We start from the raw sequence: 16,480 nt of genomic DNA, 5'->3' as shown, positions 1-16,480 counted from the left end.
ATCAAGAGACATAGCTGCTAAAACGCCATAATTCGTACAACATGCTGCAGTTTGATGCACTAAAACGCTGGAAAAAGCTGCGACACTAGTTCACCTACTATTTTTAGCTTGTATCCCGGAAATAATTTTAGGGAAGAGTAGTTGTCGCGCTTAAAGTAATTACCTAACAGTTGTAAATAAAAGTTTTATTCGAATTATTATATTACCAGTCCGAAAGTCCGGCTAAAGCCGAACTTCACATTTTTTGTGGTGTTCTCTCCACTCGCTCCCAAAATCATCGATCAATAAAAATTAGTAGTAGTGATATTTTCTGTAAAATCAGAGATCTGTTTTTGTTAACGTCTTCTTCCTTCTTTTTCACTATAAATAAAGGCGAAAGATTTCGGAATTTCTCTTTCCAAATGCGTGAGTTCTACATTCTGAGAATATTCAGATTTCAGCTTCAAACATTCATTCGATACCAAAATAATTTAGGCACAATTTGAAAGCATTAATCAAAATATGATGTTCCTCCTGTTTCCCCTCAACAGTTGTCAAGGAATGATGTTTTGGCATAAAATGACGCGAAAGACATCATCCTACTGATAAAGATAACGTTCTACGTCAGATCATGTGAACTGTTCGTTACTATTTAAGCAGCCGGGTTCTTTCGTGTTTCTCCTTTGTGAGAAAGACATGTTGCCAGCCTCAGACAAACGTGCAAGGGAACAGACGTATGGAGGAGTCGTAGCGGTGAAAAGCAACGCGCGCAGTGGCCACGGGTGTGAAGCGGTTGCAACGTCCCATTAAGCTTTTGCGGCATGCGCACGAAGTTACTGCGCGATAGTACTGCGTGATGGCACAACAATTCCACTGTGTTGGACCCGGTGGACCCCATTTCATAACTATCTTGCGCCGGCGCACCAATCCGACGTCGTGAGACACGTTCCAGCCCATTTTATAGCTAACTGGCGCCAGTGCACCATTTCGACGCCGAGGGACCCGTCTTTCTTTTCATTCTGGAATTTATTTCGTATTATACACACACAAAGCTGGTGTGGCGCAGTCGGTTAAAGGTCCGTTGCAGCCATACGGTTAAGGGTTCGACACCGTCCTAATGCAAACCAAGCTTTTCTTCCCTTTGGAGTCGATAAATTGGTACCAGACTTGTCTGGGAGGACAAAAACACTGACTTGATTATCGGTTGCCCCCCAGGTGTATAGGTCATGGTATAGGCAAACACGCGTTCCAAAACCTCAACGATTACGAATTCCAGTAAAACGCGTTGGCGCATCCCCATATGGATTGATACGCCAGTTTATCCCCAAAGATCTATACCTTTCACAAGGCGCCCCTTAATAGCTATTTTGAAAAGCTATGACCTCTAAGGTGTTTATACAGCACAAATAGTCGTCTCAACTTTATCTCTTCCATGCACCTAAGATTGTCTCTTTTTTTTTAATTTCAACTTTTCTAGGAACTTTGTGTAAAATATGAAAGGACCTGTGAATTCTTCCTGTTAATGTGATTGTCAAAGAAAATCTGAATCTTGATGGTTTGGAAAGATTTTTTTGGAAACTGATCAGCTTGAAGGTGCTGATCTGTTTGATTTCCGGATTTGTTGTGGGTGCCTCTAGATTCCGTTGTAGTTCTTGCTGCAATTTCATTTTCTATTTTGCCACTAAAAAGTTTCTTACATCGAAAATGTCCACAAAGAGTGCATGGCTTATGATTCTTTACAATGCATTGTACGGATGATAATACAACGTAAATTCTGCAGCGTGCTGAAGCATTTCTAAAATGGTCAATTTACTCCAAACTTCTAGAGCAGGTGCTCTAGCGTGTTGAAAATTAATGTTTATCCAAATTAACTAGTGTGGAAAGCAATTCAATCAAGAAAATGTCTCCGTCTGACCAAGTTCAGACTTAAAAAATTCGGTAAGCGTTTTTGAGTGTTTTTTGAGCCACGCTATCCTATGTTGTGCTTCTTCGATCTTTTCATTTATGATGCTGAATTGTTGTGCATTGGGATTGATTTCTTGAAAGTGTTTCACCTAAAATAGATTGTGAAAAGATAGTAATTTGCGTGAGGAAAGTGAGTTGGACTAAATTAAGTTCAAGTCCGTTTTCTTACTTCCTACTCCTACTACGTCAATTACCACGTAAATGTTCCATATCATTCTATTTTCGTTTATTCGCTGTGCTTCAAGGAAAAAAGTTCTGGTCGTTAGAAAGAGAAAGTAGAAATATGATTTTGTTAAGGTCCCTCAAATCTAATGGGTAGATGTACGGCTAGAGAAGAAAAAACACAAGTGCATGCATAGTAAGATTTTGCAGCCTTTGTGGTTTTCTGGAACAAGACAGCTACGTTTTTGCATTCCGTCCTGCACGTGAGAAGAGTCGAAATGTGAGCTCCACGATTTTAATGCCACTAAACTTACGTTGACTACCGCCAATACAACGTGGTGTCCTGCCTGCGCCTAAGATCCCAGCTGCGACACGGGAACGAGAAGGAGTTGAAGAAACGCGAGAAGTGTACACGAGAATTCCTCAAAGAAGGAGATGACGCAGACGGAGCTAAGCATCCCTGCGCTCGTGTCCCATCAACCTTTGACCCTAAGAAATGAGGAGAATACTTCTTCTAGACCAATCGGCGGATTACTTTTGATTATTTGCCGTTACTCCGGGATTTCAAACCCAGAAGTAGGCGAATCTACTGGTCAATTTTGTTTGTACAATTGTGGAAGGTTTCAAGTGCTGGTGCGATAAGCATGAGTCGTGGTCAAACAGGTAAAAAAGAGTGGAAGTAACCTAAATTGCGTAAATCTGGTCTTACTAGCATTATCTCCGCGTTCGAATGCATGACACTGAGACATGCTCCAATTACTGTTGACAGCTGCATATGATAATCTTGATGTCCTAACCTAAACGAAAATTATCAATTTGGCTTAGTTTTTAGAAAGGAAGAATCCACGCACCTCTCATAAATTGCTTCCCAGTTCTCGATCAGGAAGTTGGTTAAAAATTCCTGCGAAATCGGATTGTATGCCACTCCCGCAAATACGAAACCAATCTGTTCTATTGCGGTCTCGTTAATCGTTCGTCGTAGCAAACTAAATTCTCCTATTCCTTCTTCTATATCACGTTCTACTTTACACGTAAAAATAAGATTAACTATGAAAGCTGTGGTCTGACTACAGAGCTACTGAGCTAAGAAGCTACGATCCCTTCAATCAAGGTCAAGTGTACGTTATATATAAATATTCCTAACGTGAGAATCGTAAGGAAAGGAGAAACGGAGGGCAGGGAAAGATGGAGAGGAAGAGGGTAGGAGGGATGAATTCAATGTTGAGTAGAGGGATTTTAGAACGTATAATGAAAGGGCTTCTTTAAACAACGTACAACGTACAGAATTACTAGAGATGAAACGGACGATTTCAGATGTAGCCCTGAATGTCGGAGGAGCACTTGCTGCGAATGGAAGAGCTTTTAGCAGCGGGTGTTTTGCAGGCTCGAGAAGATGTCGATATTTAGTTCCTATGCGGGAGAACAACTTTTGAGTTTCGATATCTGTAATTCAAGAGAGGAGGACGATTTCAAGGAAGAAAAAAATCACTAATGAATCTATATCCGATACTACCTCTTGAGTTACGGATCAACCTCTAAGAGAAAAGAGATTTTTGCACTGTTAGTGATAGAGTTGATTGAGGATATTTCTCGTTATACAATTATGATTATCAATTTGTACGAATTATTATCAAACAAAGAAAGAAATTCGATTAATACTGTGCGAAACAAAACATGTGCAACTGATGATGAGGATAGAATCAGTGCAAAGCATGCTGTACGAACTGCAGAATAACAGCAGTCACAGTACATTTTCTGCACTACAATTTCATAGGGTTATACATAAACATTGTTCATAATTGAGCAGAATTTGGCAAAATGAAAGGGTGTACCACGAGTATGTTGAGTGGTTCTCAACACTGCAAACGGAATGGCTCTCTTTGAAGCATGCCTACTAATTAGGATCACTTCAAGACCTTGCTAAACCGGCAAACATCATCAGCTCCTGAACTCGAGCAGATTTATAGACCGACATATGCGGCTGGCGAAGAACCACCAACCGAGTGAGAGACTCTGGTCTGTATTCAAAAGATAAAAGTGGAAAAACTGGTGGAGATGATGGAATAAACGCAGAAATGCTAAAATATCTTTCTTCGTCGGGGATCTTGAAATGACGAAGATTATCTGTTCAATATGAACCGAGAAGAAGATAACTGACACGTGGAGCTACGCTATCATAATTCCCCTCTACAAGAAGTTATCCGTCAAGAAACTTAGGACCTATCGAGGAATCTCATGGCTGCGTGTTATGTACGAGGGTTTTGAGCGGATTACCCTAGAAGCTATCAAAAATTGTAGAATATAAGGCGCGATGAGCGAACTGCCTTCGTTAAAGCTGATCTTCGGCTGATCAGGTGATCGTCGTCTAAGAGTGATCGAAATGTAGCAGCGGCACTCGAAGCCTATGCAGTTAGCCTTTCCGGACTTCAAAGCACCGTTCCTTATCGAGGCCGCCTTCTCAATGCCGATAGAGTAGCTCCGAGAAAGTTCGCCTGTGCAATCGCATGAACTAAAGAACAATTGCCGCTGTTTGAACCCTAGCCGGATGTACGTCATCGTTTGAAGTGGAGCTATTTAGCACGGCTGCAAGCAAATCTTATCTCCTCGAGACCTCCAACAACAAACAGGATGGGTGGCGATAGAGAAAACTATATACCGAAGAGCAACGGGAGCTAAGAGAGAGATATTCGGTAAAGATGCTTCATTCAACTTCTTCACGAAGTGCCTAAAGCCGAATTCCATCGTCAACGAAGTCAAGTTGCGACTCTACCTATCTTCAAATCGTTCTATAATGTTAGGAATGGAGACTCTACCGACTTAGACCGTCTACGGTGGTAAAGAGGCTTGATTGCGCAGAAAGAAAGGTGCCTAGATGGGTGGTTTGCTTTTTTTAGTCTAGGGTCTGCCACAACTAAAGATCTTTATACGAAAGTCGATGTGGTGTACCAATGCGGGAGGTGTCGACAACATGTTAAAGTTAAACGCACACAGATCATGCCAAAAAGATTGACTAAATTTTGAAAGATTTTATTTCTGGAGAAAAATAGACCTTGCAACAGCGCAAAGTTCCATTCCACAATGTTAACAAGTGAATTCCTAACGTTAGGTCTGGCGAGATCGCTACATCCAGTCTATTCGGATTATTATTATTTATTTGGAGAATGGCTCCCTCATTTACAAATAGACTTCTTTATAGTAAGTAATTTAAAAGCTCACTCAACATCGTCACAAAAACTCTAAATGTGCTTTCGTTCATGTATACATCCAAAATCTATAAAATATTGGTTCCATATTCTGATAAAGATTCTGCACAATCAGCAAAGAAGCGTAGTCTTGAAAAGAGGAATCAGACCCCACCATTGTATCGGATTCACATAAGACAACCAAATTTCTGCTTCTGTGTTCCTAAGTTGAAGAAGAGTTGCGAGCAAACAAGCTTCACTATTGAAAAAATTAAAATTTGAAATTTGATCTTTTTTTTTGATACACCCTCTGAGGTTAACAGGCAAAATTTAGTTGAAAAGTATCCAGTTTTGACTGTTGAACGATAACGATAGATGAGACTGTGGCAGATGTTCAAAAACAACTTCTGAATTCAATGAAAAGATTAGGAAAGAAACAATTTGGAGATTCCGACATAACAAGAATCCGTTCTAACATACGCCTTCAACTCCTGAATTTCGTTCGCGCATGTCAAACCCTTTGCAAGATTATCTTTTTCCTCCTCATTGTCTTCGCTGTTGTATAAGACCTTTACCTGAAATACCACCCTCTAATTTTGCTATGATCCATTTTTGAATGTCGCAACCACTGCTAAAAGATTGCGAGCCAGTTGTAGCGGGTGGGGCAAACAAAAGTGGCCCACCCGTTATAATTGGATGTAACAAAAAGGGAAAGGAGTTCCAGGCTACAAAGCAACACATCACAGGAAAGAAAATAGTTTTCTTACCTGATTATAGGAGGTGTTGAAAATGACCACCATTCGTCTCTTAACGCATGGCCAATAAGTTGCGACAGGTAGATTGATGCTGAACCGCAAGAAGGGCCCCAAGCTCATCAGAAATGTTCTGTTGCAGTTTTTAAAGACCATGAGGGTTGTTACGCGATATACCATAGCCTTGAAGGTTGCCCACAAGAAGTAATCGCACACTGACAGATCAGGTTACCTGTGGGGGTTTAGGGTGTATTTAAATTTTTTATAAAAATTTTTTTTAAAAATTTTTGGGGGGTTTGGGGGGGTGTTTCAGTGGGATGTACATCATCCTGTTGTAGGTAACTTTAGGTCGAAGGGACTTACTTTACTTTAGGGAGAACTATCTCCTTTCATTTGATGTGTTTCTTTTTAACCTGGAGCTCCTTTCTCCGGGCGCCACTTTTATTTGTCTCACCCGATACAACTCCACTCCCAGAGTTGGAAATAAGACCGGAAAATTTGGATTTCTGTGAGCATTAAAGAGGAAGAATTTTTTCGGAAATTCACGCAGTAGGAGAAAAAGGCTACAAACAACAGCCGAAATAACAGACGCGATATTAATATTTCAATACCTTCGCGACTTATACACATACTGCAGACACGCCCAAGCTACCTGATTTGTGGTACAATACGCGGTCGCATTTGAAACTACGCAGTTTTCCACTGTGCGAATGTATCATTAGATTACAGTCAGTGTTTATTTTCCACACTGGCTAGATTGTGAGAGGGTTCACCGGAAAGACGCCAAGTGCGGCTCTGTCGACAATCCAATGCAATGCAGCGATAGGATCAAAAAATTTCCCCTAGGCTATATCTTTAGTCTCATTTCACTGTACCGCTTCAGAACGACGTGGCACATTTTCAGCCTCTTACATTTTCGGAAAAATTACACGAGTTCTCATTCTAAAAGTTTGCAAGTGAATATCAAGGTGATGAATGTAAGTTAACAACAGTAATGTCTGGTGATGTAACTGTAAGGGCAAAGTGTAAAACTGTTAAAGACCCTTGCTTCTCATTTCGTTTTGCGAGCTACAATGCATGTGTGGAGCAATTACGCTAGCATCACCTTTGGTCCCCTCTCAAAGCAGCATTTTTTAGCATTCTGAAGAACACCCGTGCTTCACGTGGAACTATGAACCAAAATTTAAGCTTATGACGTGAACAGCTTTTCTATCAGCAGCATAAACAGATAACGGAATTCTCAGCGAAGAATGGAATGGAAGAATGTACCAATCCTGTGTCCATATACACCCTCCCAAGCAACACTGATACCAATCTGTAAAGCACGAAAGCACAAAATTCTTGGTAAGCCTGGAACGAATTCAAACTATGCGCCGTGTGTACGCACCACCGCAAGCTCTGGAGCTTGGTGTTAAAGGGTTGGAGTTAAACTCAGCAAATCACAAACTTGACAATGTTGGGGTCTCTGCGAAGCCATATGGAGTCTGGGGTGTAGATTTGAGTATAAGCATGATCGAGCTCATTTTATTTAATAATCCCAAAAAATGGCGTGGAAAACGCTTCAGTTCTTACAAAGTTCGTTAGAACGTCCCATCCTAACGATGATGGGTCTGAATGGCCAAAATTACCTAGAGTTCACACTGTGAATTACATGTAGTGCCGTGCCCCGCTCAATCCCTCTTAATGTTGCTGTGCTCGAAAATTGTGTGGAATTTGTCCCGACGAGATGCGTTATAATGCGTCACGCTCCGATTCCCTAGGCAAACAATTCATTGGATTTTTATGAATAGGCGCTGAAGAAGACGCGACTGATTGTCGATCGCTCGGTCATTTGCGCAACGCGTGTTCAAATAGAGCGCTCTGACGTACTTTGTAGGAACTAACGTAGTTTCCCACAACGTTTTTCAGGAGGATTAGGGAAAATTAAGCGTTGTCAAACACATACTCGTAGTCTTTAACGCGACCTCTATATTGTCCAATAGAGATCCCAATATCGTCTAATTCATAATATGCTGCCTCTAACAATTAACCTACGTTGAAGCTTCTGGCTCCAACGCAATGTTTCCAGTGCGCCGCTTGCACAATTGCACCAAGCTTTAGATCGTTTTGATAAAACTATACATACGATTCAGCTTCCCGTAACAAAGCTTGTACGGATCATATGATTTTATCGTTTGTCTTTTTAATGGAATGTACATAAAGGCGCAGCAGCAGAATCTGCTAAGATAAGTAGAACACCTGACCTTCTCTATCGCAGCACTACCTATCCGCTTCACTCCATAGCAGTAGGTGCACTTTCTAAGATGCCTCGGAATCCTAGAGTGAACATTTTCAAAAGAAAAAAACCCAGTAAATATACTCTAGTGTTAACAACCTGACACATTGGCTAGCTTTTTTGCCTTTGCTGCACCGTTCAAGAACTTCTTTTTCAAAAAGTGATTGAAAAGTCGATGAACAGTTATTTGATCCAGCCTCACAGTACGACTCAATCACGGACGTCGCAAATTTTCTAAATACATTCGTTAGGTCTCTATTGGCCCAAGTCTAGTTGCTGTGGAGGTTGACTAGAAATTCCATCTTTCTTTTTTTTCTTACTGCGAGAAAAACACAACCGAGCTAAAGTCACGGGAGGATTTCTCCCAGACGTACAATTTTTTCAGACCTTTCTTTGACTTTCTTTCTTTGCTATTTGTTTCTTAAAGGTCGTCAGAATGCAGTGAGGAGCTAAAAAACTGGAATGAAACTGTTGTTTGATTTAAATAGTATCGCTATCGCCTTCAGCAAGACTGCAGTTTCCTTTGCGAGGAAAATCGCTGTCCAATGGTAACTGTGCTTCTTACAGTAATCCATTTGTTTTTTTTAAACTGGACACTAGTAGAAGTTTTGACAAGTTATAATAATAAACAACCAATTCCGTCTTCACACGTAACTTAACTTACAGTCTTAAAGAAGATGAGTATCTCGACATTTCAGAGATACTCTTGTCATGCTTCTTTTTCCCGTATCCTACAGCTTGGTACAGTGGTCTACTACCATTTCGATGTGTTTCGAATTCACCGCTTATATACTCAGAGTACACACTCGTGTACCTTCTTTCCATTATCTTGTTGGAGTAAAGCTAAAGTATATGTGTTTTTAAATGGTTTGCTGTACCAACGTCCAAATATGTGCGAACACTTACGTCAGCCCACTTTCTTCCGCTTTCTCCGCTCTTGTCACCAAAGAAATGTTTTATAGAATCGAGCCCTCGTGTTACCGCTTCCCACACCAAATCATTCTATGATTCGATTGTCAATGTGAAGCAAGACCCAGGATTGTTCACAGTCCTCATTATTATTTAACATTTTTAAGCAGGTCATTAACAGCGATAATGGAGGAGAGTTCGTAGTTATATCACGCGAATTAGACACGGTTATCATTCAGAAACACTTGGATGCTACATTCTACCTCTCTTCTTCGCGTGAAGAGTCCATAAAATAAAGTCGCCATCTCAGTAGAGTGTGTGTCGAAACCGGAAAGGCAGCGACGTTACATAAGATAATGAACACGAGTCACGAAAAACGTGCCCGGTTCTATACGTGCTTACAAAAACACATATACTCTCTTCTCCCAGAAGATCCAGAGGTATTCAATGTACGTCCTATCCTAAGCAATGTAGGTGGCCCAACTGATATACTTGCTCCTTTGCTCAAGTATGTTCCCCCAATGTTTCAAACTGTGCTGCAAAGCAAGCCGTGTTTCTTTGTAGAACAGGGTTAGCATTTCTTGCACGAAAGAATCAGAATCTTCTGTCTCTTCTTTTTCCTACCATCTCGCAAATCACAGTACTTTCCACGCACCGTTGTTCGATGAGGCAATGGTTTTCGCAATTTCCTTTTTGTTGCAATTTGCTCGATTTACGGCTTTATCAATGACTATACACATCTATAATTTTTAGGGATTGAATTGCTACTCCATGCACTACGAACTCGAAGAGGAGCGATACTGATACTGTACTTCATTTTAATAAAAGACTGACGCTCTTATCGAACACTGTTACTCAATTGTTTTATTTTTTCAAATTGTGATTGCTGCCATTTTTATCAACATTGGCCCTACTCCTCATGCTCACTGGCAGAAAAGAGTGTCAGTGATTCTCAAACGCCTATATTCAGATGTTCAATCAGAGAAGTGCAAGCAAACAGAAAATGCTAGCTTATCAATTTTAAAAACCTAACCTACCTCTTCTTTAGATAAATATTTCAACAGTGCGAATACAGTTTTATAGTCTAGCCGACCAATTAAAGCAGCATTGAAGGCGTCGCTGATAACTGTATATCTTGTGTGTGAGCTGTAAACCTATAAATAGTAAAGAGTTTCCTCCAAATAAGTATTCCGGAGACCCAGTTTTCGTTCTGACTGCATTTTTCGTCCCTGACTCGTATACTTGAAGGCTTTATGTTTCGCTTTCCCATCCGTATTATAATGATGAATTTTTGCACAAAATGCGCGCGTTCAAGCTTATTTCTGAAAAAAAATCGCGAAAGGCTTGAACTTCATTTTTTAAGAACGAATTTTGTGTTGTGGTAACACAAACTTCTTTCTTACCAAACTCATTATTCCCTCCACTCCCTGACTGAATACCTCACTTTGTCATCTGCAAGGCGAACAAATCGAAGCTATTATATATCCACCTTTTAATTAGGTAGTGAGTTCTGGCTCAGGAAAATCCTTTTATACGTAATATGCTCCTAGTTTCTGCTCTACCGCAGGCGCAGAATGTCGATGAAATTAAAGGATAAAGGATAAAGTTTCTGGCGTAATTCGCTTGGGATGCGCCCCCACGTTCACTTCAATTCAGAATCGTTTGAGGTTTACGAACGTGTGAATGGCCTATACAATGACTTGCGGGCGTTAGCCGATGTGTGAAGTCAGCGGGAGATGAGAGGCTTGGTGGGTACTAGGTCGAACCTCCGATCGATCGTGCACCTTCGGAACTACCGTCCGATATGCTTGCTGAGCGTGTTATACAAAGTATTCACCAAGATCATCCTCACGCGCATATCTAGGACGCTGGATGAAGCCCAGCCTCAAGAACATGCTGGATTCCGCCAGGGGTTCAGCTGCTTGTACCACATCCAGACCGTGTCGAAGGTCATAGAGGTTTGCCAAGAATACCGCCTGCCCCTTGTTCTGACCTTCGTCGACTATGAGAAAGCCTTTGACAGCGTATAAACCAATGCAATACTGTCAGCGCTGGTCGATCAAGGTGTGGACGCGTCGTATGTGAGGACATTAGCCAATTGCTACGATCGATGCACGACTAGGATACAGCTTTTCCACCGCCCTCTCACCATACCCATTGGAAAGGGGGTACGACAAGGCGATACTATATCGCCGAAGCTGTTAACGGCTGCATTGCAATGGATAATGATATCACTATCCTGGGAAGAATGGGGCATACGTGTTGATGGAAGATTTCTTTCGAACCTTCGTTTCGCGGACGACATCGTTCTCTTTTCGAGCAAGAAGAGAAACCAATGAAGCAGAAACGATGCTCAACGAATTGAACGAAGCAGGGAAGAGAATAGGATTGCGAATAAACAGGAAGAAGACACAGTTCATGAAAAACACCTACTGCGAGGACGGAGGAGTACAACTTGAAGGCTCCCAAATCGTGGAAACTTCGTCATACGTATACCTTGGACGTTCTATGAACATGGAAAACGACTTGAAGGAAGAACTGAATAAAAGAATGAGAGCAGCATGGGTAGCATTCGCAGCCGTCAGGGAAGCTACGGACCAACTGACGGACCAAGATCTTCATGCCCATGTGTTCGACTCGACAGTTCTTCTAGCGCTCTGTTACGCAGCGGAGACGTGGGCGGACACCGCTGCCACTAGGAAGCTATTTACTACCCACAGAGCCCTTGAGAGATGTCTTCTGAAGTTTAACCGGCGAACACAACACCTAGCCGGTCTTCGCAGCTCTGACTTAAGAGGAATGTCACGTCTTCGCGACCCATCGGAATATGTATCGAAAGCAAAACATAGATGGGCCGGTCACATCATGAGAAGATGGATAGATGGACTAAAAGAACGCTAGAGTGGATCCCAAGGGACGCTAAACGCCCCCCGAGGGAGATCGCCAGTGAGATGGGGTGACGTGTTCGCTACACGGATGGACCAGCTGAGAGCTCAGCTGGATATGGCTCAAGGACTTCGTCAACGTCACTCACGAAACTTGAGAACATCTTGGATGACAATGGCGAGGGAACGAAACGAGTGGAAGAGATGCTGAGGCCCACACGTCCAGTGAAGACGGGCCATCTAAGTATCTAAGTAAGATTATGGAGAGGAGGGTGATTCCGTCCATTTCTTACTAATTGCGGTAAAAAAACGGCCCGGAAGATTCGGCACCGCACAAGGCCGGCGCGCTCCACTCAGACTCCTCGTAGAAAGTAGTGCGCCAGAACGCCCGGAGCCGTATCTTCCAAACCGTTTTTTAAGGCAATTAGGAAGAAATGGACGGAATCACCCTATCTCCATAATCTACTATCCCGTGTACGAGTACTCCACTTGAAATCTGTACCACCTCAGATTCGCGGAGTGAGGCCTTTAATATATTCACTAGTTATCGTTGCACATCCGAAACCCTGATTAGAAGTTGTCAATGTGGTTGCGGATTGATTTCCAACAAAATCTTAACATTCAGAAGCAAACACATTCCTGATGATACTTCCCTTTACTTCCCGCCAAAGTATCATCTACATATATCAGCTGCCTTCTTGCTTCACCATTTCGCCAAGTGTAGACGAGTGGATGCCTCATCAAATGATTACAGTACGAAGTCACGTTGTTGCGAATCCTCTAGGATTCACTGAACGCGAAAACAGTGTGGTGATAATAGTAGACTATAGATAATAATAGATAATAGATAATACGATAATAGTTCAAAAGTAGTGATTGAATGAAGAAGACTTTTTTTTGCAGTTTTTATTTTTTTCTTTGCTTGTTTTGAGTTACCTCTACGGTTGAGATTTGTTGAAGTAAAGTATCAGATAAAAGATGTAAGCAAGCACAAGAAAAAGCAGTGGAGCTACAGCAGTTGAAGTTGGTAGGACGTTCAAAATTGTTATGGATTAAAAGTACGACGGCCTAGTAGATAACAGCAAGAAGTTTTGAATATGAAAAGATTTGGTTGTTTTGTCATGTTCCAACGTTGAAACATCATCTTGTTTGGTTACGAACGTAGTCTGTCAAGATTGAATGATACGAAACGAAATCCCAGAATGCAGAGACAGGTGGATCCCATCGTCGAATTAATGCGCCAGAGCTAGAAAGCCTTAAAACGGTGTAAGGTTTCCCCGCTTCGCACTGGTGCGCTGGCACCAGTAATTTATAGTGGCGGTGAAGAATTGTCATGGGAAATATGAATAAAACTAATTCTTTATTTTAAAATTAGCAGCGGCATCGATGGCTACAGTCGTAAAATCAAGTTTGGGTATTCTTTGACTGTAGTACAAACACTTTTACCAACAAAATTGTGAAACTTTTTCATGCCGACAGTTTTGAAAAAAGAGCGGTGAAGGTGCTGTTTAAAAACAATTTCAATTATGGGGTATAAATTTGAAGAGAGTGCTACTTTTTTAGAATTTTCATCAATCACTGAAGCGAAAGAAGCGAGCACCACCAGAAGTCTGAGGTTCGGCGTTAGTCGGACGTTCATGCTAGTTGCTTGACAACACTGCATTCAAGAAGACACTTACCCTATGGTTTTCATCGAACTGTCTTATAATGCGCTTCCAACCATCAGAATCATAGTTTTGAACGAAATATCCGCGTCTGTCCACATTTATGACAATGGGGGCATCTTTGCGATCCAAATACAACGGCTCTTCTGCAATTCATCTTATAGGAAAGATTATTTCGACTACTGTTTTTTGTTCATTCTAATGTTGACTAAAAGCGCCTCCAGGTAAATTTTTCTTAGGGAAAAAATGTATTGACTACCTGGTTCTGCTGATTCTGAATCATACGGATATCTTGATAACCAGCATGCATGAAATAACAATGTAAAGTTACAATGTTACTGTTGTTTCTAATAGTGCTCCTAATGGTTTGTGCTTCTCAAAATGTTAGAATGAGATTTTCAGAATTTGATCTGTTGAGAAGCACTGTTTAGTCTATGGCAGAGCTTTTTTATGGTACACTTTGAGGTAACTAACTCTGAGGTACAAGTATTCCCGAAAAATACGATTAGGTATGACTACACATGTCATGATTGTGCACGAAATCGCGAGGCGCAACGATAACGAAATCCGTTGCCGTAAGCTCTTTCTACAGTAACAATCCAATGGCCAAACAGCTAAGGGCTGGTACTCAACACCTGGAGCTTACGGTCCTATTTCGAACTCTTAATCCTACGTTTTTGAAGTTTTTGAAGTTGAACGTATTCGCCTTCAAAATTAACTTCCGATTTGTCATCTTGAGGACCATCAAAATTTTTTGGAACCATCTAATCTATTCGTCTATTCATTACTCTCATTCTTTTTTTACAAATCATTCAGATTTCCAGTATTTCTATGACGGTATCGAGGTAATAATGTGAAATCAAACAAGTATTTCTTAAAATGTGATTCCACATTTAACATGAGGACCGCAGAATTTTGCTTTGCTGCTTTTATTTCCAAAAAAAAAAGCGAATAAAAGGGTTAGTAGCAGCAAAGACCACTTTTATTCGAAATAGAAATTTGCAAAAAGTTTCCTGCTTTAAATTGTTGTTGACAACCGATGGCGAGTGGATGGAACACCGTTAAAAGCCGGGTAGACCGGTATCTCTCAGACGTTCAGACTGATACGTACAAGAAAAAAAATCAGAATGTCTGCATTTTTCGCACAGGAAGAAATGAACAAAAGGGTGTTTAAAAGAAATCAAAATTGCAAAAGGTACACATTTGAGCACCTCTTTTTAACCACTTGTAGTATACTTGTTTGTCATCCCACTGATACCATAGAGGAACATCCCATTTGTACCTAGAAATGTTTAACATCGTGAAAGTTACGCTTTCCTTTGTATTTAGTCGTTATTACCCGTATTTTGAATTTCTATACTTCCGTAGTTCAGTTGCATGAGGGACTTTCATGTATCTTTCCTGCCTTATCCTCAGCGTTGTAGAGTTAAAATGCTCGACAGTTACAAGTGGAAAACCCATCTACAGTAAATTCTTCTCGAAATATGTATAGTATAGGGAAAATACTAACCAAGCACCTGTTTTGACCACTGAGGTCCGAAATCAACCATACTCAGTTTTCCTCCGTCGGGACCTTCAGCTCCTTCGACAACTTCGTCGAAAGCCTCCCAGAGATCATCGCCGCGTGTGTTTTCGAAGGAGAATTTTTTGAGGTAGTGCTGAAATCGGTTTAGGCTTGTATCAACAGTTCTATAAGAATACGAGTAAAATAATGTCATGCTCCTGCAACAATGAGTTGATGATCGAAGACACTTGATTCTACGCGACATTATCGCGGTACAGGAAGACTTCTAACCCGTTGGTCAGAATGTTTCACAAAGAATTTACTGCTTTTCGTAGTATTCGCGAAAAGAGCAGCCAATGTGGAACTCCTGAACGCGGTCGAGGTTAATGAAGGGGTTACTGATGTCAGCTCGATCATTTTTAAGAACAACGGGAGTTTAGATGACCAGTTTGGAGGCGAAGTTTATCGTGCACATCATTTTTGAGCTTATAGGCATCACCCCACGAATCTGGGGTGGTGCGAATTTCAGGTGGAGAGTTCCTATAAGGCATCGTAGATTATGAAGAGGAGGTTGATTCCTTTCATTTCTTCCTAATTGCCGTAAAAAACGGTCCGGAGGATCAGCTCCAGTCGAACTCGTTGTACAAAGTAGCGCACCACAACACTCAAAGTCGTATCTTCCGGGCCGTTTTTTTACGGAAATTAGAAAGAAATAGACGGAATCACCCTTCTCTCCATAACGTACGACTCCACATAGGCATAACCCACCAGAAACCCGCACCACCCCAGATTCGTGAGGTGATTCCTTTAAAGGTAGGAAAAATGAATGTCTTTAAAAAAAGGTTACCTACAAAGCTTGTAAACGTCTTATCAATTACTGTTGGACTTCACTGAACAGAACATTTCCGTTCCATGTCCTTTACATTACTGATGTCATGCTGTTGTTGTATGTACCTGCATTTCCAACCTACTGTAAGTCACCATTTCCATACAGTTCACCATTACTTGAACGACTTTGCAAATTGGATTTTTTTGGAAATAGCGTTCCGAGTTATGCCGCATTTGGTAAAACCGTTCTTTAGCGCACCATTGTGATGCTGTATTCGAATAATTATTTAGAGAAGTGATCCCACATAAAATGAACTAAATCTTCAAAATCTGACTCTGTACTGATGCTCTACTTAAACAATCACCTTTGAAATT

General features: G+C 41.2%; 3 protein-coding genes across 5 annotated transcripts in view; 1 reads left to right on the top strand and 2 right to left on the bottom strand.

Annotated features, from left to right (window-relative positions):
- Positions 1 to 1,372: 1,372 nt before the first annotated feature.
- On the bottom strand, positions 1,373 to 1,772 carry RB195_016179 (uncharacterized protein; the record flags this gene model as incomplete). Its single annotated transcript, XM_064207217.1, has 3 exons — positions 1,373 to 1,417; positions 1,483 to 1,660; positions 1,720 to 1,772. 3 exons carry the CDS (start codon positions 1,770 to 1,772, stop codon positions 1,373 to 1,375), a joined length of 276 nt encoding a protein of 91 aa, XP_064063098.1.
- A 99-nt stretch (positions 1,773 to 1,871) lies between these two features.
- Positions 1,872 to 16,480, bottom strand: part of RB195_016176 (uncharacterized protein) — a gene marked incomplete at both ends in the record, with an annotated part of 32,007 nt that continues 17,398 nt past the window's right edge. For 2 of the 3 annotated variants that reach the window (XM_064207212.1, XM_064207214.1), the window contains 13 exons: positions 1,872 to 2,033; positions 2,816 to 2,903; positions 2,958 to 3,092; positions 5,769 to 5,863; positions 8,284 to 8,356; positions 8,415 to 8,549; positions 8,980 to 9,158; positions 9,222 to 9,317; positions 10,262 to 10,378; positions 13,789 to 13,919; positions 14,985 to 15,055; positions 15,113 to 15,234; positions 15,291 to 15,431. In XM_064207212.1, coding sequence (XP_064063093.1) covers positions 1,872 to 2,033; positions 2,816 to 2,903; positions 2,958 to 3,092; positions 5,769 to 5,863; positions 8,284 to 8,356; positions 8,415 to 8,549; positions 8,980 to 9,158; positions 9,222 to 9,317; positions 10,262 to 10,378; positions 13,789 to 13,919; positions 14,985 to 15,055; positions 15,113 to 15,234; positions 15,291 to 15,431 — 1,545 coding nt within the window. Of the gene's footprint in view, positions 2,034 to 2,556; positions 2,596 to 2,815; positions 2,904 to 2,957; positions 3,093 to 5,768; positions 5,864 to 8,283; positions 8,357 to 8,414; positions 8,550 to 8,979; positions 9,159 to 9,221; positions 9,318 to 10,261; positions 10,379 to 13,788; positions 13,920 to 14,984; positions 15,056 to 15,112; positions 15,235 to 15,290; positions 15,432 to 16,480 lie in introns of those variants that run through there. The other variant, XM_064207213.1, reaches the window with a different exon arrangement.
- RB195_016178 (uncharacterized protein) lies at positions 11,490 to 12,125 on the top strand (the record flags this gene model as incomplete). Its single annotated transcript, XM_064207216.1, has 1 exon — positions 11,490 to 12,125. One exon carries the CDS (start codon positions 11,490 to 11,492, stop codon positions 12,123 to 12,125), a length of 636 nt encoding a protein of 211 aa, XP_064063097.1.

The sequence above is a fragment of the Necator americanus genome, chromosome V (assembly GCF_031761385.1).
Source record: "Necator americanus strain Aroian chromosome V, whole genome shotgun sequence".
NCBI classification, from domain to species: Eukaryota; Metazoa; Nematoda; class Chromadorea; order Rhabditida; family Ancylostomatidae; genus Necator; species Necator americanus.
Note: the sequence above shows the minus strand (reverse complement) of the source record. Positions and strands in the feature narration are given on the sequence as shown.